The 24094-nt window shown below is 41.1% G+C and overlaps 1 protein-coding gene across 8 annotated transcripts in view; it reads right to left on the bottom strand.

Annotated features, from left to right (window-relative positions):
- The window catches only part of YAP1 (Yes1 associated transcriptional regulator), a 131731-nt gene that overhangs the window by 58961 nt on the left and 48676 nt on the right, over positions 1 to 24094 (bottom strand). For 4 of the 8 annotated variants that reach the window (XM_039481525.1, XM_039481538.1, XM_039481534.1 and 1 more), the window contains exons 3-4: positions 10517 to 10632; positions 1063 to 1176 (exon numbers count right to left, since the gene is read on the bottom strand). In XM_039481525.1, the coding sequence (XP_039337459.1) occupies positions 1063 to 1176; positions 10517 to 10632 (230 nt within the window). The remainder of the gene's footprint in view (positions 1 to 1062; positions 1177 to 10516; positions 10633 to 24094) is intronic. The other 4 variants (XM_039481558.1, XM_039481566.1, XM_039481576.1 and 1 more) reach the window with 1 other exon arrangement.

The following is a 24094-nucleotide window of genomic DNA, read 5'->3' as shown; positions in this document are numbered from 1 at the left end:
TTGTACCGGAAACAAAACCAAAACAAAATACCCGAAATACCTTAATGCTAAAACATGACCTGAGAAAATTATTAAAATTCTGTACGGCTCAATGACCGTTTGTATGATGCAGCTAAACAATATCTGAGATTTCCACAATCCACTGTACTCTAGCTATATTCCATTATTGCAGTGGTTTTCAACTGAGGTACATGAGCTCTCATCAGGGGGTACATGAGAAAAATCCTGTAATGGCAGACGACGCATAATGTTATCCCTTACAGACCACCTTCCCCCACACCTTCCCCTCCACCATTTCCATAGGTATATTATGACCCTATCTCAGATGGAGGTATGTGGTAGACTATATTATTTGGAAAGTGGTACACAGCCTAAAAAGGTTGAAAAGTTTGTAACATTCTCTTATTGTTTGCCTGAAAATTAACATTACCAAAAAAGTGAAAGATTAGTTCCTCTAATTTAAAAAGATTTTAATAATTCTATTTTTACTAAAATAGTAACCGATGAGTATTTTCCATGCCTCAAATAAGATTTTGATACAAGCAACACTATCATATATTTCTCTCAATACTGTTTAAAAACAGACAGCTTTCTCATGATCATCACTGTAGCAAGCTGGAATTATAAGCTGGTGTGTGATTCAAATGGATTTTGACAGCATGATTATTATTAATACGTTCGTTAGGATATCATAAAGGAAAGTATATCTTTCTTTTGGAAGCATCATTTTAGCTGGTAAAAGATTTGCAATTGTGGGAGAACAGAGAGCCTGGATCAAATGCTTTATTCTGACAAAGTAATTCCTGGATGCCACAAAAGTTGGTAGCCCTATGAAGCAACTAGTGAAGTCCTGATCCCTGGCATCAAAGATTTAGATGACAGAGAGAATATGAATTTATACTTATTTTTTAAAGGATGTAATTAGGGTGTATGCGATTCAAATCAAAGTATTTTATCTTACTGCTAAAAATATTCCAAATGTGCCTGCAAAATGAAAATGTCTAAAGTGAACTGAAACTAAAGTGAATAAAAAAAAAATTCTTAAGTGAGATGAACTTTTACCAAAGCGTGGGTCAAGCCTTGGGTCTAGCCAAGATGTGGTCTTGTTCTTATGGTTTATGTAGTAAATTTCTCCATCCTGGGTCATGGCTTGTTCCCATCCATCAGGGAGTGGGCCTGCAATATAGAAGGAAGGAATTCATAGTAGGCTCTTGTTTGCTCCAGCTCAAAAATAGATCTAAATAAAAAAAAATCCCAACATTTTACATGTAAAACAGTACATGAAACAAATAGTTTCAAGCGCATGTCTAACAGTCCTGGGAGGAGGGCAGAAAAGGGGTTATGAGGAAATCATACAAATGAGATTATAAAGCATTTATGCCATTTTATTAAAAATCTGGAGTTTGATTTTATAACTTTTGTGTCTTTTAATATGTTTTGGCACTTATTCCTTTGCTAGGGTCCATTCGGGGTAAAGGAATTTTAAAATACAAAACCAGCAATAAATCAAGCCTGCCAGAATGAAACCAGTATGAGCACCTGAAATTGTATCAGGGTAGGAAGTAATTCTCCCCCTCTAATGGTGAAAGTTTGTCTGGTAAGTAAGGCTCAGCAGCAGCAGCATGAAACTGACACGATTCTTCTGAAATTCTATTTTGCTGCTCCTCCAACATAAGACAGCAGAGCAAAATTTACCGGAATCATCCCCCACCACTGCGAAAGTGCTATAGGCCGCAGCAGATGCAAGGCATGATACTGCAGGGAAGGAGGGAGAGAAAAAGTGATGAGAAAGTGGAGGAAGAGCAAATAAATAAACACAAATGCACAGAGTCTGAAGGAGACAGGAAGGGTCATGCTACGCCCCACTCCCAGCAGGTAGGCCTGTGCATGTTATCTCAAAATCTCCCCTGTAGCAGACTCCAAGGGCTATGCTTGAATGAGGAAACATGAGGGTCTTCTCTGGCCCTTCGGCTACCAAATGACACGCAAGATATGGGTTGGAGAGTTGCCACTGGAACACTGCTCCTGAACGCTATGTGTTCTCATCCATAGTTTATCATGTCGTCCCCGTCCTCCCTACCTGTATTTTCTTTAGACAGACTGTAAGCTCTTTGAGGTGGGATTGTGTCGTCTTCTGCCTTTGTTGGGACATAAATTTATTTAACTTAGGGTGGGACTTTTGGAAGTGTGTAAGTGATTTAGATACTTGAAAGAACACCATCCTTATTTCTCTGGATTTAAACAATAAAAAGGGGTGCCTATACAAGGTTCTTGGTGCCTCTGCCACAAATTTCAAGAAGAAAGATAAAATTACACAGAACTTCCTCCAACAGCCATCAGGCTCTTCTCCCCCTCTTCTTCAATCTAACGTGAAACAAAATACCAATAAGAACAATCTACAAAGGTTGGCTGGTAAGCATTTGGCTAAGTTTTTAGAAGTCCTATATAGTACAGACCTGACTGGTATGTACACATGATCACTCTAAACCAGGGGTCCCCAATGCGGTGCCCGTGGGTGCCATGGCGCCCGCCAGGGAATCTAAATGCGCCCACGTACTGGCCGGCGGACAAGCATCTGCCGAAATACTGCCGAATTTCGGTGGTGATACCTCTTGATGATGCTGGTTGCCGCCGACAAACAGCCTCATCCAGAATTTCGGCAGCATTTCAGCGGATGCTTGTCCGCCGCCATAGTCCTCCGTGGCTCGTTGTCTGGGGGAAAACAGATTTTTGCTTAATTTTAGGAGAACTTTTCTTGAGAATTTTTAAAGAATAAATTAATATGTATTTGTACTCAGAGGCCTCAATCAGGATCAGGCCTGCATTGTGCTAGTTGCTGTTCAAATACATAGGAACAGTCCCTGACCCAAGGAGCTTCCATTTAAACTGTGTTTCTGCTTAAAATTTCTCCATTCTGGTGCCAACTGGCTGCTCTGCACCTCCTTCTCAGTAGAATCCTGCATGGATATCTGCAGATATGCAGATTTTCAGGATTTAGATATAAAATTTGGAGCTGCATCCATCTGCAATCCACAAACATGGTGCACAGATATAAAGAGGATATCTCCTGGTTAGCAGGGCTCTGCTTCTCTGGACAAGGTGGTGGACTGCTCCACTACTGGAGCTATGGCTCCAAGATTGCCTCCTTTCAGAAGAAACCTGCCCCAAACACAGTCTGACCTCAGCAACTAGTTGTACACACAAAATGCGTAAATCAAGTAACTATAATTAATAGAAAGCTACTCAGTCTTCCTCATGAGTTACTGATGGTGGTGTGCCACTTCCAAAAACTGTTTACAGATGTGAAAATACCCATGTCAATCATTAATGGGATTTGTGCCCCAGATTTCTGAAGCCCAAGGAATTAACCTCTCTGCTAGAATCAGATCACATAAGAAGTCTGTAGCAGTACAGAGAACTGGAAACAGGTATCGAGTCCCAGACTAACACCATCACCACTAGACCAACCTTGCTCTCTCCACATCTAAGACCATAAGAACATAAGACCTTAAGAATGGCCATCCTGGGTCAGACCAAAGGTCCATCTAGCCCAGTATCCTGTCTTCTGACAGTGGCCAATGCCAGGTACCCCAAAGGGAATGAACAGAATAGGTAATCATCAAGTGATCCATACCCTGTGTCCCATTTCCAGCTTCTGGCAAACAGGCTACAGACACCATCCCTGCCCATCCTGGATAATAGCCACTGATGGATCCATCCTCCATGAATTTATCTAGTTCTTTTTTGAACTCTGTTATAGTCTTGGCCTTCACAACATCCTCTGGCAAAGAGTTCCACAAGTTGACTGTGCGTTGTGTGAAGAAATACTTCCTTTTGTTGGTTTTAAACCTGCTGCCTATTAATTTCATTCAGTGACCCCTAGTTCTTGTGTTGTGAGAAGAAGTAAATAACACTTCCTTATTTACTTTCTCCACACCAGTCACCTGTTAATCAATGCATCCCCATGAGACCAGATTCCAGAAAAGGACAATCTCACCTATCCCCTAGTCCCAGAGCTAGGAGATGGCAGCTAGACAGGCAAAACAATTCAAATGTAGATGACTATGATGAAGATCAGATAAGTCCACATCCTAGTGGATGTAACACAAATGTTCTACTGCACTTAAGTATTTGGGGGCAGGTAGTTCCTAAGAGTAAGATATCTTGGAATCAAAACTCCAACAGATGGCAGTCCATTTGCCTGTCTGGACAAGAGAGTGAAACATCAGCCTGTTAGTCCCAGACCAAGGGAGTCATGAGCATTCTAGAATTTCATTTCTAGATTAACATGATATCTGTGAACAGGGTTTGAAAAAAATGTGCTTGCTCACTTGGTTGTAGAGTAGGAAACCTTCCTTGGGAAGTGCCATCAACTTCTGCAGAAAACAAAACCGCTGCTAGCACTGTCTGCTACAGTGCTTTCTTCTTGAGTCTGTAAAAGAGCTCCCATGCCTCTGCTGTTGCTCATAGCTTTGCCACACTGCAGAGCGAAAACTAACCAGAGTCCTATCTGCTTGCACTACTGTTTAGTTTTCTGAACAACCGTGAAACTAAATAGAAGCATGTCACTTTCATTGAGCAGCTGACTGAGCAATAGTAGAGGGAATATTGAGCCACTCACCAGGTGGAAAACTCAAAGAGTGGAGAAGAGGTAGAACAGCAGACACAAACATACACACACACGGGGCAGACAGAAGAGCTGAAGGTGTCAAGTATATTGCCTATATAATCATAGAAGTCCCATTGACTTCAATGGGAGCAGAGTGCTTTTGAAATTCTCACCCATAAGTGTACTGTAGAGAGTACATATTATTTCTTTTCACATTTAGATAGAGTATACGCAATTTCAATGACTGCTTTATCCAATATAAAATGTTTGATCACAAACACCTTCCCAATGCAAATAATATCCTACCGCAATGGAAATGAGCCTTCTTCCTGTTCTATTCATCTTTGTTAACTTTGACACTATCTGGACAAAATTTTCAAAAAACTAGATTCCAATTCCAAACACAAGTTATCCTTTACAGAGAGTACTGAGAAAATGTGTCTTTATAATGAAATATATCATGCCATAAACTGGGCATGAATACATGGTATTTCAAAGTTGTTGTTTTTTTTAATTCTGTCCCTGCCCTGAATAACTGAGACTATCAATTAAGGAAACACAGAACATGTAGTTGCCAGACAAAAGAAGGGGCGGAAAAAAAAGAAGAGGACAGAAAGTATATCAAACAAGTTTCATTAATGTATACTGAGCAAATCTTGAATCTAATTTTTAGAGAGAGATGGAGATAGGGCAGGAAAGGAACAAGTCATTTCTACATACAGCAAGTAGAGGTATATACATAAATACTTACATCTGCCAACTTGATAACAATTAAGTAATTAAGACCAAACAGTCCATAAATCAACAAACTGTCAAACTAAAGCAACAGCTAAACTCTAGTGGTAAAAATCAGCTAATCCAGATAGTGGTATTATAAAATACCTTGAAGGTTTATTTTTAAATAAAAATTTCAGAGCAATTCACAAGGGTGACAGTGGAATATAGTTTCTCTTTATAACTATCTATAACCATCAGCCAGCCAACTACGTGATCCTATCAACCAAGAACTTCTAGGTGCTTTGTAATATCAAATGATCCAACTCCACCAAGACGTCCAACACTACATGGGAAGCAGAGTCTAAAAAGATGCACATGGAATAACGTTGTACATCCTTCACCTTTATTGTTACATGAGAAAAAGCAAAACACATTGCAGGTACCTCTCTTCCCTCACCCCCACTACTTTTCAAATCTCAATTTTCTATCATGAGACTCTCACCAGAGTCGTAAACCTGTCATGGCTAAATTTCATGAAAAGTTCCCCAAAAGAGAAGCACACCTCTAAATAAATGTGGTGCAGTGTATGATGGTCTCTTACACACTTTCTTCTTAAGTTTCCTGATAAGCACATATAATATCCAGTGTTTACAAAAGCAGTGTACACAATATCATGAACTGTATGGAGAAAAGGTAAATTTGAAACTAAAAATGAGCAGGAATCCTCAAGATAAGGTAGTTGAAATTTACACCTTCCACAGGGCCGTGGTTCATTTTCTGCTATATTACCCACAAGGAGCTATAAACTGTGTATTTGCGTCTGTCCGCCTCTCTCACATGGCCATTTTCTTGCTAAATTCTGATCTAATTTCTACCAAATACCACTAAAGAAAATTAATTCCTTGGGGGAGAGTGGGAATAGAAGGCAAAAGGAAGAGAGACGACATACTGATGGAATTGATGGACAGCATTAAAATAAAAATCTATTGCCAAGTTACATTTGTAACATCTCTACATGCTGGCTGAAGAGGGCAAATCGAGCAGCCTGATGGGTAAAATTAAGGATTCAAAGGATACAATTACGTTACTTGTACACTTCCTTTGTGCAAAATCTTCCACACCAGTTCTATCAATTGTGATAGCATAGGAAACAGACATGGATATTTTTATTTTGAAATTTATATCTGTATCTCACTAAGGTACCTGAGCACCTTATATCATTTTAATATGAGACTAGCCAAAGCTATGCAGCTTTTCCTGTAAAACAGTGGTTCTCAACCAGGGGTCCGGAGCCCCTGGGGGGGTCATGAGCAGGTTTCAGGGGGCCACCAAGCAGGGCCAGCATTAGACTTGCAGGGGCCCAGGGTAGAAAGCCAAAGCCCCACTGCATGGGGCTGAAACTCAGGGCCCTGAGTCCCAACACCTGGGGCTGGGGCTGAAGCCTGAGCAATGTAGCTTTGCAGGGGTCCCTGTGGTATGGGGCCCCAGACAATTGCCCAGCTGGTTATCCCTTAATGCCAGCCCTGGCTTTTATATGCAGAAAACCAGTTATAGCACAGGTGGGCCGTGGAGTTTTTATAGCGTGTTGGAGGGGTGGGGTGCTTCAGAAAGAAAAAGGTTGAGAACATCTGCTGTAGAACTCTCAATCTGTATGGCTTTCAGTGCTACAGCAGAGAAGTCCCAAAACAAATATGAAGACCAATCTCTACTAGTAAATAGACCACATACAAAAACAAGTTGTTTCTTCCCATTGTTGATGAGGTGAGGAAATTTCAATTACTTCATTTAGTCCAAATTGACACAGGAAGATTAAATAGACTATTTTGTCTATAATACTGCAACATCCCTTCCCACCGGTATGGTTCAAGAAATTTAGGCAGGTTACATGGAGCAAGCTCAAACCAGGAAGAGTGCAGCCATCTGCCTAAACATTTTTTAAAAGGATACTGAGATCTCTGGAACAAGCAGCATTAGATCACATTTCACTGCCAGTAACAATATTCATGTCAGCAAATCCCAACTTTTGGCATCAAGGCATTAATAAACTTTACTTTCCACCCTTACAAACCAACTCCTGCGGATAACTATTCAAATTAGGAAACTTAAGAAAACTTTAAAGATCATTACTACTAGTCATAGTAAATATTTATATTATGGTAGCAACCAAAAAGCTTGAGATCCCATTGTCCTGTGTGCTGTACTAACAGAAAAACAATCCTTGCCTCTCCCAAGAGAAGATACTTAACAGTTGCCCATTTCATCCTTTCACTTCCCACACTCTTTAGTCAGACATTTAAGAAAGCATTAATTATCAAACTCAGCAACAAAGTAATAGAACCATGTATACGTGGCAAAATATGAAAGCTTTAGTTAAAAAAAATCAATTTTAAAACATTAGGTACATTAAATCAAACTGGGTTGTCAGCAGTAGCATCAATTTACAATGAATGCAGTCCTAGAATTCAATTCTCTCACAATGTACTTTTGTTGAACACAAGCAAATTTTGGAACTATCAACTCTCCAAGTGAATTAAAAGGGTTAAATAAAAAAATTATGTCAGCTGAAGTGTTTACTTGGCATCCCATTTTCTAAGCTCAATAGTCAGACCAGACAAAAATATGACAAAGAACCCTGTGTTAATTTTTACATAGTTTCTTTACAGAGCTGATCAAAATCAGATTTTCGAGGGCAGAAATTACTAGATTGATCTACAACGCAGAAAGCCCTATTTAAAAAAAAAACAGACTAAGTTATTCATGGACTTGCATTAAGCAAGGTTATTTCCCCAGAAGTATTAGACACCACAACTCACATCTATTTTAGTTTCCCTCTATGGTGTCCACAGCAAGATTGACTTACTAAGGCCCCTGGCTAACTTCCTTTGGTCACTAATCTGTATTTTGCTCGTTTGGTTTTGAATTTTATCAATTCTTCTTGAGAAGTGTCTGAGTGTGTTTTCGGACTGCCTACATTACAGAGACTTGATAGATTGCCCCCTGGCCCTTCAATAAATATTGAGTTAAAAAACAATTTTTGCTAATGCTCATCATGGTGGGGGTAAGAAAGAGAAAGGTCAATTTTAAAGTTTATTCTAAGTTTGCATTGTGTGCCACTTCACTAAATATCAACATTTTCTTCCTCTCAATCTCTGCAATAAGGTGAGATGAAAGTCTTTAAAAACACCTTAGAATACAGAACAGCACAGTTCAGCAGTGAAATTTAGTTCTCTGGTATAAGCAGAGAGATAAATAAATCAGGGTTGCAACAGTGGGAATGCCTCATTTCTCCCATTCCCTATTCCTCTGAAGTCTCCAGGTAAAGAATCTTGCAGGGGAATCATGTCTGTAGCTTTCCCATCATACATTCTATACATTAATGGAAAAGTCATGGCTGAGTTAGATTATCTTTTCAGATAAGAGAAATCCTGGGATTTTTAACTGCACTGAGCCATGACCTCCTTAAATCTATCCAAGATCTCTTCACTTGTTTCAGGGATGGGGGAACTCCAACTGAACTCAGGGTGCTATCCCATCCCATCGCCTAGCTGGCAGTAAGTCAGGACAATGGCTTGACTTGCCTCACCTTCAAAAGTCACAGCCACAAACTGCTCAATCTCATCTCATACCTGTTAATCTTTTGCTGCTGTTTGTAGCGTGTAAGCAGCAGTATAACACAGATACAAAACTTGTCTAAACAGAGAACCAGATGCAGGCTCATCTAAACAGGGCAATCTCGAGCAGAAGAGAGGATATTTTACTTCTATTTGGCACTGGTGTGACTGCTGTTGGAATAGCGTATGCAGTTCTAGTACCTGTAATTCAAGAAGGATGTTGATAAATTGGAGAAGGTTCAGAGAATAGCCACAAGAATGATTAAAGGATTAGAAAACATATCTTACTGCAATAGACTCAAGGAGCTCAACCTATTTAGCATAACAAAAAAAAGGTTAAGAAGTGATTTGATTATAGTCTGTAAGTATCTACATAGGGACCATATATTCAATAATGGACTCTTCAATATAGCAGAGAAAAGTAAAACATGATCCGATGGCTGGAAGTTGAAGCTAGACAAATTCAGACTGGAAATAAAGCACGCATTTTTAACAGTGAGTATAAATAACCACTGGAACAATTTACCAAGGGTTGTGGTTAATTCTCCATCACTGACAATTTTTAAATCAAGATTAGGTGTTTTTCTAAGAGATATTCTCTAGGAATTATTTTGGGGAAGTTCAATGGACTGTGTTATTTAGGAAGTCAGATTAGATCACAATGGTCTCTTCTGGTCTTGGAATATATGAATCTATATGCAGAGGACCAAAGAGGCACAAGAATGATCTTGAGGACATGGTGGTGATGGAGAGGCAGACAAAAGAAAAATTAGACTCGGAGACGAAGGAGCAGACAAAACGTGAGGAAAACCACAACAGCTGTCACAAATTAGCAATGGGACCAAGATGATTTGCTTGCTTGCTAGAGTAGGAGTAGCAGGGCCAGGGAGCACTTGGAAAATAGTGAATTTTAGCCCAGGGGAGTGAGCACCTTGCATTGCTCTCTAGTGATGCCCCACAAGACAGCTGAAAAAGCTGTGTTGACAGGCTCCAGGAGAAGCCAAAGGTTCTCCATCCTCTAAAGGAATGGTCACCATGATATGGGACCTTAGGAATTGAGATGGAAGGAGGAAAACATTGCATTTCCTCTGCCAAAAGGACATCCCTTTTTTTTTTTTGGGTGGGGATATCTTCAAAAACAGCAGGGTCGGGAGAACAAAACTCAAAAAGGCAGGAGGATATGTGCAAGCACACCTCCAAGGGGAAAAAGAAAATAAACAATGTATTTAATATTTAGGAGGAAGATTTAGTTTATCACCTCATCTCTTAAAACATTAGAATCCTCCATTTTAGAAAGCACAAGAAAAATTAAATTACACTTGTGCTGATATCACAAATTCATTCTCTCTTCAGCTCACATTATCCAGTTGCTTAAGGCATCAAGATTTATGCATTTACATTTTAAAAAGGAAAGAAAAACGATGTTTCTAAATTAGCAGAAAGATACTAGTAGGAACAGGGACATTGAGAGGAATTGTACTTTGTTTTTGCAGAAGTCGAAATTTTATCAAAAAAAGAGTTGTTTATGCACTTGTAATGCCTTTTTTGGAAATATAAATATTTATATATTTTTGCTTACCTGATGCTGAATTCATTATGTTCTGTTGCACTGGTGGACTGGTGGGGGCTGTAACGTTCATCTGTGAAAGCATCGCCTTCCTAGGGTCCTGCCATGTTGTTGTTTGATCAATGTGACTGAGACAAAACAAACTAGAGTTAGATAGAGTCTCATGTTCTCACAACAATGTTGTGCTACAGTAGACAAAGTCTAAAACTGAGAGATTAGAAAAAAAACACACAGTAAAAGCATAATTCAAAACTATTAGCAGAAAACCTTCAGTCAGTTTTTCCTTGGCTGTCTATAGGCCAGATTCTGAAAGCCTTACTCTAGTAAGTAGCACTTTCTCCAGAAACAGTCTCATTGATCCCACTGGGAACAATGGTAGTGAAAAGAACTAAGGGTATAAGAATCTGGCCCCTTGTGTTTTGAAGTATCTGTTCACAATCTCTTTTACTTTCTATTTTCTCATGTTTAGATGTGACTTCAAAATCTTTCAAAACAAAAACAATTGTGTCTATAATCTCACGCAGAATCAAGTAATTTAGTATAGTGTTAATTCCCCCAAGCATTGACTATTGATCAGCTAATCAGTAAATCATTAGAGACTGATCAGACAATACAGTCTATCAGAGTGTTAAGTAATATGAGGACTTCCCAATTGTTTTTCCTTATGTGGAACGTATTTTGAAAGTGATTGTCTTGAGGATCACTTTCCCTCCCATTGACAACTGAAGAGCCTCACTGTGGCAACCAGAGCAACTATACACTTGGAAAAGTAAAATTAAAAAGAAAAAAAAGTTTTAGCTTTTTGTCAGTTTATTGGGGTAAACAGTAAGGGATGAACAGACTATATGATGAGATGGCTTTCTGCAGACCACCAGTAAGTGCTCTGCAGACAACTAGAGTTCCACAAACCACTTTGGTAAATGGAAACTACTGATCTTAAGGTAACTAGTTCAAAAGCTGGGGATGGCATTCGTAGCCATCGTTCACACAAATATTGAAGCCATTTACCACCAGCAACTTCATTGTTTGTTAATAAATGTTTACAATATGAAAGAGAAAGCTATTTATGAAATAGATGTTACATGGAAAGAAATGTGGTTATTAGGATTGCTGTGAAAGTGCACATAAAAATATCACTCAGATATGCACCAATCTTTTCTACAGTAAGTATTGTTACTACACAGTGTTCAACCAATCACCTAATTTGATGTCAGGAATGGTTTTCCACACTAGGCATCATGACAGGGACCCTGTTGGTGTTTTGGCTTTCTTTGGGACATATGGGCATGTCCAAATAGGGAAGTACTAAATTTAATACTGAAATCTAAACTGGCCTGGGATATCAAGATTTAAAGCAGACATTCCATCCATACAACATCCTGTCATGTCTAAATTCCAATGCACTTGATATGCAAGATCATGCACTGATATGAACGTATGCAATGTGTATGTCATATATAAAGGTACAAATTAATAATGGAGTGTCAGTCTTCACTGTGAATTTTCCATTTATTCATCAGTGTTGCTGCTGTGTTTGCACACTAAGCCATATACTAAAAATCCTCATTTAATTTCCCTTACAGGCACTCCTGTATTTTTGGTCTAGCCTCCATTTCTGTTCCAGATCCAGGTTTCTATCATCCACAGATTATTAGTTATACACTTCAGCAAAGCACGGAAAGTATTATTTTCACTTATTATTTTCACTATTGCCAAGTTACATTTGTAACGTCTCTACATGCTGGCCAATGTGGCGATGAGAAATTCTGATTTTCAGACAAAGATGATGAGTTGTCATAGATCGAGAACTGGTTTCCAACCTCTGATTTTGTTGGGGGAGGGGAAGAAATATGGGAAATAGAACCCTTTCCCTTGATGTTGAGGTGGTCTGTGCTCTATAGCCCCTCAATGAAGAAGAGACTCCACCTCCTGATGGAGGACCGCCTAATGAGAGTGGTCCCTAAAAAGGGGGTTTGTGATGGGGAGGAGAGAGAAACTTGATTGTGTAGCTGGAGTGGAATAATCCTTAGCATCCACTTGTCCAACCTTACTACCCTCCAGTTGTGAGCGAGGTGGCCACCGAAGGTTTGGGGGGCAGTGAAGGATGGCATTAATAGAGGAATGTAGCTCTTGAGCATCCCATCAAAAGGAATACCCGAATGGTGGGTGGGGTTGAGTGGCAGCCATTGAAGTGGAAGAAGTCACAAATCTGGGGTTTTGTACCCTCTTGCACTTACATGGCAGTTCATAAGAGCACAGCTGACAAAAGTGTTGAGGGGGAGGTCTAAGTTTATAAACCTGCTTATAGTGCTTTCTCTCTGAAGCCAGGGTGTAAATATCCAGGGAGCGTAGGGTTACCCTAGAGTCCTTATGTGGGTGTATTGTCTCATCCGTCTCTTCAATGAAGAGATTAGACTCATCAATGGGTAAATCCTCGCTGGTATCCTGGACTTCCCTAGGTAACTCCAAAGAGAGAAGCCAGGTCTCTTGCCTCATGACTATAGCCATGGCAATCATTCTGGATGCAGAGTCAGCTGCATCCACCACCATTTGGAGCAAAAACTTAGCCACCAATTTGCTTTCATGAATGAAGGCTTAGAATTGAGCCCCATCCTCCAGTGGAAGTTGGCCCTTGAATTCCAGATTTATGGAATAATTTGTGAATTCATATTTTGCTAACTGGGCTTGATAATTAGCAATTCTAAATTGAAGGCTGGTCAGTGAAGATACCTTCCTCCCCAGAAAATCAAGGCATTTAGCACCCTTTTCTGACAGAGTTGCCTTGGTCTGACACCACCTGGATCTTTCTGTGACTGCTTGCACCACAAGGAATTGGGCACTGGGTGGGTAAATAAGAACTCTGCCTTTCAGCTGGAATAAAATAATGCTTTTAGCCCCTTGCAGGGCACAGGAGGCTGGGGCACAATACTGCCGTGGCAGATTCCATTAATGGCCTCATTTACTGGGAGGGCCACCATGCTAGGGCCAGAGGTTTTTAAAGTGTCTGGGAGTCTGTGTTACATGTCACTGACCTCCTCAAGAGGGATCCTGAGGTCCACTGCCACCCTCTGCAAGAGCTCCTGGTATTGCCTGTGGTCATCAGGCAGACAGGGATGACAAAGCGACTTCCTCATCTGGTGCTGAGGATGACACACCTCTTGAACTGTCCAGCGGAGCCAACTCAACTTCCTCCTCCGTGTACTCTGACGGGCTGGGCGGTATTGATCAGGGAAAGAGGGATGGTGTGATTCTCATCCAGATCTAGGGCATCTAGTGTATGGATCTATGAGCCCCAGTAGGGCCAGTATGAATAGTTGACTGGTTGAGGAGGGCCCCAAGATTTTGGGTACCAATAGTCCCTGGGTAGGCATTTCTGGGAGGAAGGCAGCTCCAAGACTTTGAGGAAGTTGTATCCAGACTGGACTCTCTCAAAGGAGTGAAGATTCCTCCAGAACATCAGACTCATCTTATGAAAAGGTAGGTTCAAATTCTACCAACAGTACTGGTGGAAGCATGCTCTGGTCTGTGGATAGGGTAAGAGAGAGGCCATCTCTCTTTGAGGTGTTTTTTTCTGATGTCAGAATGTTCAGGAGGAGAAATGGACCTGAGAGAACAGGAGATTATAGGTAGGGTAAGACAAAAATATGCTCCAGTGAGGTCTTGGAGTTTGAGAAGTCCAGGAGGTTGGATCAATGGATACAGCATATCTAAGGAGACAGCTCTTTGTAGATCCTTTCTGTAGTATGTGGGTGCCATCGAATGGAAGTCCAACATAGAACTTCCAACCAGAGACTGCGTGTGCCCATCTGTCAGCCTGTGAGTTAGAGCCAGAGCCAGAACTAGTAGATCCTTCTTCCTTTGCGATTTCTCTTCTCTATGAGAAGATTTATGCAAACCTGAGTCTTTAGGAGGGCATGCAAGGACTCATGCAACTTGGACCGGGGCAGACAGGGATCTTTTTTCTTAGAGGCAGATCTAATGGGAATCTATCCTTATGCTTATCCTCATGTCCCCTACTCTTGTGAGATGGTTTCTTAGGGTTAATGTTTTTGGCCTCTGCTCCAGGGCTTATGCATAGAGGGGCGCTGCTTGCTGTCTGAGGCTGACTTACAGGGGAATCTCCCTGGCATCCCTGGATTCAACTGGGGTCTCTGACTTCTCCATGAAATGTTTCTGCAGATGGAGCTCTCATCCCTTGTGGGTTTGGGGAGGGAATAAGTGACAACTTGGCAGTGATACGAGCCTCCCAAAGGCAGTAAAGGCAGCGCTGGTCTTTGTCACTGGTGGAGAAGGAGCAGGGACAGTTCCTGAATCTCTCAACTCTAGGCATGGCCTTGCTCTGTGGGGAAAAGTCCCCGAGGTAGGGAGAACTACACTAACTATAAACATTAAAAGACTAAACACACCAAAACTCTGCACAACACATGTATTTACAGATTAGAAGTTAGATGAGAATAGTTTTGGACACAGAAGATTGACACTCAGGCCATACCACGGTAAGAAGGAACTAGAGACACATTGGTCTTCACTTCCCCTTATACCCTTGATTCAGAGCACAAGGAGAACTGTACATGTGCAAATCAACAGACTATTTCCTAGAAATCTCTGATCTCAGGTGTATGGTGCACATGTGTACTCATGTGTGGAATACACATAGGGACCAGTACTCGAAGAATTTGCAAGTACTCTGACTGTCATTAGAACTATGTACGATAAGCACTCCTAGCCTTAATACTTCAAAACAGGATATATTCTCTCTCCCTGGGAACTTGCACCAACATTGTGTGTACAAACTATAGCCAAATTTTGCATAACCTAGTCAATCATTTCTTTTTTAGTTCCTTTTTATTGTATTACCATGGTGCCTAGAAGTCCTAGTCATGGACCAGGACACCATTTTGTTAAGTGCTGTACAAACAAAACAAAAAAGACAATCCTTGCCTTAGAGAGTTTACACCTTTATGGGATTATGGAGAGATTTACCACGGATTCTACAAAGTCAATTTACTGAGACTAAAGAGAATAGATTAGAATACACTAAGCAGTTCAAGTAAAAAGTTTTAAGAAGTCAATTCTAAGTTTCGTTTTTAGGATAGAAAGCATACTTTTAAATAATTGTGCACAAACAGATACCAAATACAAGCTAATCACAACCTCAAAAGTGTGTTAGGATTTGGAGTGTCTATTCAGAAGCATTTAAGTTCTTAATTGTTAAATGGACTGCTTTGTTAATATAAACATATAATATTGTGAAGTGACCTTGGGTACTTCCTTTTAGTTAAAGAAATGTATTCTTTTCTATGTATTTTTAATTGTTGTATAGGCACCTAGACCTTTAGTAAATCTAAATATATAAATGAAGATTGTTCCAAATGCCGAACCAAGATATTTTGATATTCCCAAAGAGCATAAATATTTTCTTCATCCTAAATTTAGCTCTTAGAACAATATAGATAACATTCCATAGCTACACATCCTGATTAAATTGAAAACATAATTTTTCCAGTAGCTGTACCAAAGATATTGAATAAAACATTCAACAGGAAACCAAAGGAAAAAAAGGAACACTCAATTCTAGGCCAAAACTCACTGACCTATTGAACTTTAAAATAGTTATAAAAATAGTGGTGAATGTCATTTGCAGTGAAAAATATTAATTCATATTACCATATATATTCATTCGTAAGCCAAATTTTTTTTTAGTAAAAAAGGGAAGCACCAGAGAAGGGGGTTGGCTTATGAACGGGTATAGAGAGGGAGAGGTGGGACACTGTCCCTCCCCGCAACAGAGGGAGCAAGGAGAGACAGCACAGCCAGAAGGGAAGAGGCAGGGCCAGAGTCTCTCCGCTTCTGGCCACGCTGCTCTCCCCCCAGCCTCCGAAGCAGCTGCAGCTCTGGGGCTGGCAGGCTGCAGCCGTGCCGCTTGGCCCCGCCCCCCAGAGCAGGCTGTGGCCGCGCTACCCGGGCACCGGAGCACGCTGCGGCCGTGCCGCCCAGCCCAGCCCGCTGGAATATGCTGCGGCCGCGCCGCCCGGTCTGGCCCGCCGGAGCACGTTGCAGCCACGCTGCCCAGCCTGGTGGAGCAGCTCCAGAGACATCCTCCCCACATAAGGTGGGAAGTGATGGGATGGGGAGAATGTGGGGGTCCCGGGTTTGGGGGGGGTGTCATGTAGGGAATGGTCATAGGGGGTACTCCCCTGACCCCCAGCTTCTCCCCCCTCAAAAATTTCTCCACCAGTTGCTGTCCTGGCCTGTCAGGGTAAGCAGCTGGCGCGCCAGGACACTTTGTTTACTTAGGTTTACCTCCGTGCCTGTGGACGCTCAAGGTAAACAAACCATCTCGGCCTGCCAGTGGCTTACCCTCATGGCCCGGGAGCCAAAGCTTGCTGAACCCTGAATTATAGGGCCAGTCTATGAATGAGTCATAAAATTTTTCCATTTTTACTTACCCATCTTAAGTGGGGGGGGGGTCATCTTATAAACTAACCAGCTTATGATCGCGTATATACAATATATGTAACATGTATATTTATGGAAGGGCCAGATTTGATGGTCTATAATAAAAAGCAGCTACAGGGGTTGGCAACCTTTCAGAAGTGGTGTGCCGAGTCTTCATTTATTTCACTCTAATTTAAGGTTTCGCGTGCCAGTAATACATGTTAATGTTTTTAGAAGGTCTCTTTCTGTAAGTCTATAATATATAACTAAGCTATTGTTGTACGTAAAGTAAATAAGGTTTCTAAAATGTTTAAGAAGCTTCATTTAAAATTAAATTAAAATGCAGAGCCCCCTGGACCAGTGGCCAGGACCCAGGCAGTGAGTGTGCCACTGAAAAATCAGCTCTCATACCACCTTCAGCACGCGTGCCATAGGTTGCCTACCCCCTGAAATAGTGATTCAAAACTGCAAAATGACTTGCTTAAAACAAACAAACAAAAGATATCAGTAGCCTTCTCAAAACAAAAGTGCACATGAAAGAGAGAGAAAGAGGGATGGCTTTACAGGAGTGTTAGTTTAGAAAGTGTAATGAACTGTGTTGTGCCAAACAGTTATTTCTCAAAAATTGCTAAAATATACTGTTAAAAGTATGACCATTGATGTTCACCCACAATCTTAGGTAACTACTTCACTTTTCCACTCCATGCACCTGATGGAAGTGGGTTTTAGCTCTGTAAGATGCTACAAGTACGCCTCGTTGTTTTTACTTCACTTAGTAAGTTTATCATCTCTACAGAGGCAACAGTGAAGTATTTGACTTGGAAGGTTATGCATAAAAAAAGTCATAAGTATGCCAGGTGCCCTCTCCCACTTCAATCTAATCTAAAAATGTAAGGAACATAAAAATGTCACTTCCTTGGGAAGTTATGAAGTGAAGATAAACCCATACAAAACTACTATTCTGAAAATCTTCAGCTATGAATCCCTATAAAATTCCCAAATTTATGGAAATATATAATATATGAAATGTTACTGGTCTTTAAAAAGAATTTAAAGAATTATAAACTAATCAAATAAACAGGTGGAAGTGAAAAAACCCATAATTATGAAAAAAGCAATAAACTGTCATTGATGGCAATAAAATGTGTTCCAATAATAAATTTAAATACTGTAATGGATACGTCAGCTTCTTTTAACAACAACAACTGCTCCATCTAGTTTTATGCATCAAGAACACAGGTATTTCTGATAGTGGTTAGATCTAAGAAAACAATATGTTGCCTGATGGGACAGTTTTTCCTTTCACTTTGAACAACAGCATAGAGAAAGCTCTGCAAGAACGTAGCATCCAATGTTTGAATTTGGTCACAGTGCTCTGGCACCAACATTACATTATTATTTCCCCCCTTAAATGAACTGATTTTACAAAATAGCTCATTTATGCACTTGACACCAGGGCCAATTGTCACAGTCTCTACACTTGATTCATAAGTCTCTTACAATATCTCTGCCAGCTACTGATGTACATAAGAACATAAGAACATAAGCCAACTACAGACAGGTTCATCTAGCCCAGTATCTGTCTTAAACAGTGGCCAATGCCAGAAGCAATGAAAACAGGCAATGATCAAATGAACCTCCTCAGGTAAGGAGTTCCACAAGTTGACTGTGCGCTGCGTGAAGAAGAACTTCCTTTTATTTGTTTTAAACCTGCTGCCTATTAATTTCATGTAGCACAAACACCAACTACAGACAGGTTCATGTATGTCTTAAACATCCACAGAAGCAATGAAAAAGATAAATGAATCATCATGCTCCCTAAAAAGGCTATATTAAATATAGTACAGGACATAAGCTAGAGCTCAAAAGACGATCTATACCCACGTTAAAGAGTCCAGTCTTTGTATCGCATGCATAGAACAAACATCAGGCTTTTAACAGAGATGGGTAGGCAATCTTAGAACACAATTACAACACCTCCAGCATATTAAAGAATGTAAACATGTCTGCAATGAATGCCCTAAGTCCAACATCTAGCCAGACAAGACGAATTAAGAAAGCCACATATCTAGGTTATATATATATATGCAACGTCTAGGAGGGGTAAGTCTCTGCTGATTCCTTCAAATATTAGCCAAGTTTTTGATGAAACCAATTAAAGCATGTCAATTTTGGAAGTTATGCTTAGTCCAAATGTTATTTGCATGTAACAAGAGTATTTGTTAGCAGTGCATGTGTCAACTCGGACGCCAAGAAGGGACACTTTTCCAAAATTCCCTTGGTTTTCACACCTCAACTGCTAGAACAGGGCCTCATCCTCCCTGATTGATCTAACCTCGTTATCTCTAGCTTGCTTCTTGCTTGCTTATATTTACCTGCCCCTGGAAATTTCTACTCTTGCATCCGACGAAGTGGGCATTCACCCACGAAAGCTCATGCTGCAAAATGTCTGTTAGTCTATAAGGTGCCACAGGATTCTTTGCTGTTTTTACAGAACCAGACTAACACGGCTACCTCTCTGATACAAAATTCCAAGTAATGCAAAATTCAAATGGCATTTTTTAAAAGTCACATCACAATAAAAGTGAGTCTGAAGTTGTTGAGTTTTATTTTAAATTTAACTTGACATCAAAAGAGATTGGGAGTGGCCACACACCTGAAGCACTTACAGGACAGTGATCAGGAACAGTCAGCATGGATTCACCAAGGGCAAGTCATGCCTGACTAACCTAATTGCCTTCTATGAGGAGATAATTGGGTCTGTGGATGAGGGGAAAGCAGTGGATGTGTTATTCCTTGACTTTAGCAAAGCTTTTGATACCGTCTCCCACAGTATTCTTGTTGGCAAGTTAAAGAAGTATGGGCTGGATGAATGGACTACAAGGTGGATAGAAAGTTGGCTAGATTGTTGGCTAGATCGTCAGGCTCAACGGGTAGTGATCAATGGCTTCATGTCTAGTTGGCAGTCGGTTTCAATGGAGTGCCCCAAGGGTCGGTCCTGGGGCCGGTTTTGTTTAATAACTTCATTAATGATCTGGAGGATGGCATGGACTGCACTCTCAGGAAGTTTGCAGATGACACTAAACTGGGAGGAGTGGTAGATACGCTGGAGGGGAGGGACAGGATACAGAGGGACCTAGACAAATTAGAGGATTGGGCCAAAAGAAACCTGATGAGGTTCAACAAAGACAAATGCAGAGTCCTACACTTAGGACGGAAGAATCCCATTCACTATTACAGACTAGGGACTAAATGGCTAGACAACAGTTCTGCAGAAAAGGACCTAGGGGGCTACAGTGGACGAGAAGTTGGATATGAGTCAACAGTGTACCCTTGTTGCCAAGAAGGCTAACGGCATTTTGGGCTGTATACGTAGGGGCTTTGCCAGCAGATGGAGGGACGTGATCATTCCCCTCTAGTCAACATTAGTGAGGCCTCATCTGGAGTACTGTGTCCAGTTTTGGGCCCCACACTACACGAAGGATGTGGAAAAATTGGAAAAAGTCCAGCAGAGGGCAAGAAAAATGATTAGGGGGCTGGAGCACATGACTTAGGAGAGGCTGAGGGAACTGGGATTGTTTAGTCTGCAGAAGAGAAGAATGAGGGGGGATTTGATAGCTGCTTTCAACTACCTGAAAGGGGGTTCCAAAGAGGATGGATCTAGACTGTTCTCAATGGTAGCAGATGACAGAACAAGGAGTAATGGTCTCAAGTTGCAGTGGGGGAGGTTTAGGTTGGATATTAGAAAAACTTTCACTAGGAGGGTGCTGAAGCACTGGAATGGGTTACCTAGGGAGGTGGTGCAATCTCCTTCTTTAGTTTTTAAGGTCAGGCTTGACAAAACCCTGGCTGAGATGATTTAGTTAGGAACTGGTCCTGCTTTGAGCAGGGGATTGGACTAGATGACCTCCTGAGGTCCCTTCTAACCCTGATATTCTATGATTCTAAGACACAGCCCAACCAATCTGAGATATTTCCAAAGCTGCTTCGTAAAGCTAAACCCTTTAAAAATGTTAATTCACAGGTTATTAGCTAGAATAAGAAGTTCATATAAATATTTCCTACTGCACAGCCAACATCAAAGTCCACCCCACTTTCCAGAGGGCATATGTACATATAAACTACATAAATGTCCTACAAAGAAAATGTAGAAGTGCTTGACAATTTGAAGACTCTTTCAGTTCTGATACTAGGTAGTATGGATCTAAGGACTTCCCCACTTTCCCTCTAGAAGAAAGGGAACATTCAGGGAAGGAAATGTCAAATTTTCCTACTCTTCACAGGGAAAATTCACAGATCCATTATAATGGGATGTTCAATACCACTGTGTCACAAGAGGGGAAAACAAAGGATGACTAAAGAGGGAGCTATGTGTCTTTTTAAAATTAATATTTTAGTTACTGGAGGAGCATAGTATACAGAATCCTGCTTCCTAAGACAGGGACTGAAGGACAGTACATTTAATTTGTAAAACTTGGTGAAGGTTGTGGAAACAGGACCAAGTAATCATCCCACATCTCTCTTCGTATGTTGGATATGATCCTTCAGGGCATGAGAGTTCCATGACTCTGAACGAATAACCACAAATATTGTTTGCTAGAGAATGGGGAGGGAAAAGTAGAGCGAAGCTAAATAAAAAAACAAACAAAAACAAACAGAGCTGCTGCTATTCTGAATAAGGGTGTGCACACAGAGTTATAGCTGAACTATACTGCTCTGCTAATGCTGCAAGTTTCTCTGTGTTGATCAGCCCTAAAAATCTTACTTTGACAATCTCATAATCAAACTAGGGAAATGTGGTCTAGATAAAATTACTGTAAAGTGGGTACACAACTGGTTAAAAAAATGTACACAAGGTATAATTATAAATGGTTCAGTGTCAAGCTAGGAGGACATATCTTGTGGGGTCCTGCTGGGGGCTGTACTGGGGCGAGTGCAATTTAATATTTTCATTAGTGACTTGGATAATGAAGCTTATAAAATTTGCAGATGAGAACTTGGCATACGTCTAGATTAGGCCCTTGACTATGCCCTGCTCATGGAATACTTTCTCAAGGATAAAAAGAGCATGTTATAAACACATCTGCATAGTCCGTTCTAATTTTTACCTCAAACATCATGTAGCTAGATTTAATTTTTCTAGGTTTGGGTACAGAATTCTGTCCTTGAGAGCAGATCTTTCTTGTAGAGTAGGCATACCTGAGCAGTGATTGCCACCTGAATTGAATACGAAAACCAGGAATCGCTCTAGAAATGTTGCTCTTTAAATTGCCCTGAAGAATAGAAAGAGACAGTCATATACAGTATTTGGTGATGGGAGAAAGTACACAATCGTAGCTATGGGTTATTCTTAATCTGGTATAAGATTTTGATTTCTTCTTTGCTGGGTTCTGGATGCAAATAGATCCATTGACAAGTGGGTGACCCAGGGCCTGACTCTCCACTCAAAATCTTGGGCTGTAAAATTCACTTTCCTAGATTTATCCTTTGCCTTCTTCATCAGCTGCTGCTCTGGGGTTTATTTCCTTTTTACATGTACTGCTTGAGAATATAAAAAGTTCCCCTTTCCCTCGCACCCATCTAACCACTCAGGAACAAAAGATTAGATATACATCGACTGTGGATCTGGTACCTCCTTCTTTGTTGATAGAGGCCATTGCTGAAGTGCTGTAAGACATCATCAGTACTTGGTTGTTCAGAACAGGAGTTCTGTTCTTATGGCCTACTTGTGCTAAGCCTGAGTCAACTAATACTGTTGGAGGTTATTCCATTAGCCTTTGGTGAAACGGTTCTCTGAATAAGCTTCTCTGCTTTTGAAGCAGACACAGATTTTCTACAACAAACCTCTTCAATTCCAACATGGGGGGCATGGATCAGCGTTCACGTTGCACTCCCCGTCAGTACCTGGCCCAGGCTGGGGAAGCTTAATGATCCAACCAGAGGACCAAATTTGGTGATGAATCCTGGTCACGTGCCACCTGAGGCACGTTGCACATACGCCAAGAAGAATTCCAACATACTATGGCCTTCTGAGTACCTGCTGGCAACGGAACAAGGGAGGACAGGGATGATAAGTCCTGTTGGCTGAAAACATTAAAAAGCTTCTAGAGAAGATGTGGAATCTCTTGGAATACTTGTGAAAGCATATATCATAACAGATTTACTTGTGAGTAGACTAACTCCCCTTCCCTCCCACATTTCCTTTTTCAGAGGCTTTAATGGAGGAATAGAGTGCACATAATACTGGGAATGGTTTCAGATTACATTTTAAAAACGGATTCTCAGCTTTCTCCTCTATAGTCTCCAACCCCAACTGTGAAAAAAAGCTGCCCTTGCTCCCAGGAAGATGAATATAAGGAATCTCACTGCACTTTCTGGGCCTTTTCTTGTCCCTGCTGCTGTGCTATAGAAATAAGAGCAACACTTGAAAAGATCACTCTTGAGATAATCCATAAGTGGGTTCCTTGAACTTTATGGATGCTCCCTAAACCCTGCTTGGGGGAAGGGCAGGGAAAGCCTTCACACAGCACAGCCATTTGGCCTCACTGAATAAGCAAGAAGTGGTTATATAAGGGTTAACTCACAACTTGTTAAAGGGGACGGGGAAATGGTCAGAAATAAGGAGTGGAGCTACCAAGCTCCTTGCTGTCAACCCTACTGCTTGTTCCTCCTTCTCTTGGGTGCTCTCCCTCTCATCCCTTCAAGGCTGGCTATTTGGAGGAGAGAGAGAAAGCACTGGGGCATGGCTGGCCCATAGTATGAGCAATGTCCAGTCAGCCCAGGCAATTCTGTGCCCTTCCCTGACAACGTCTCTACTCCTCTGGTTGCCTGTGAGGTGTTCCAGCAAGAGAGGCCTGGCCAGACATGCTACACTGGGAGTTGCTGTGGTCAGCAAGAATAAAAAGGATCCCTTCTTGGCTGTTTTGTTTCCTTGTTGCTCCAAGCAGGTGTGCTAGACTTCCTGCAGCTGACAGATGCAGTTCAAACTGGATGGCTGGGTTTTCAGGGGTGTGGCCAATTCCAGTCTGCCGCTGAGGAGTTGCAAGCAGGAATAAGATCATTTGTAATGAATCTGCATGCTTTCCCTATGAAGAACAAAAACAATCCATTTCCCATTGTCACCAGAACGTGTAGTACTAATTAGAAAACCTG

Source organism: Mauremys reevesii, linkage group 1 (genome assembly GCF_016161935.1).
Source record: "Mauremys reevesii isolate NIE-2019 linkage group 1, ASM1616193v1, whole genome shotgun sequence".
NCBI classification, from domain to species: Eukaryota; Metazoa; Chordata; order Testudines; family Geoemydidae; genus Mauremys; species Mauremys reevesii.
The sequence above is the reverse complement of the archived record's forward strand: the minus strand, read 5'-3'. Positions and strand labels throughout refer to the sequence as shown.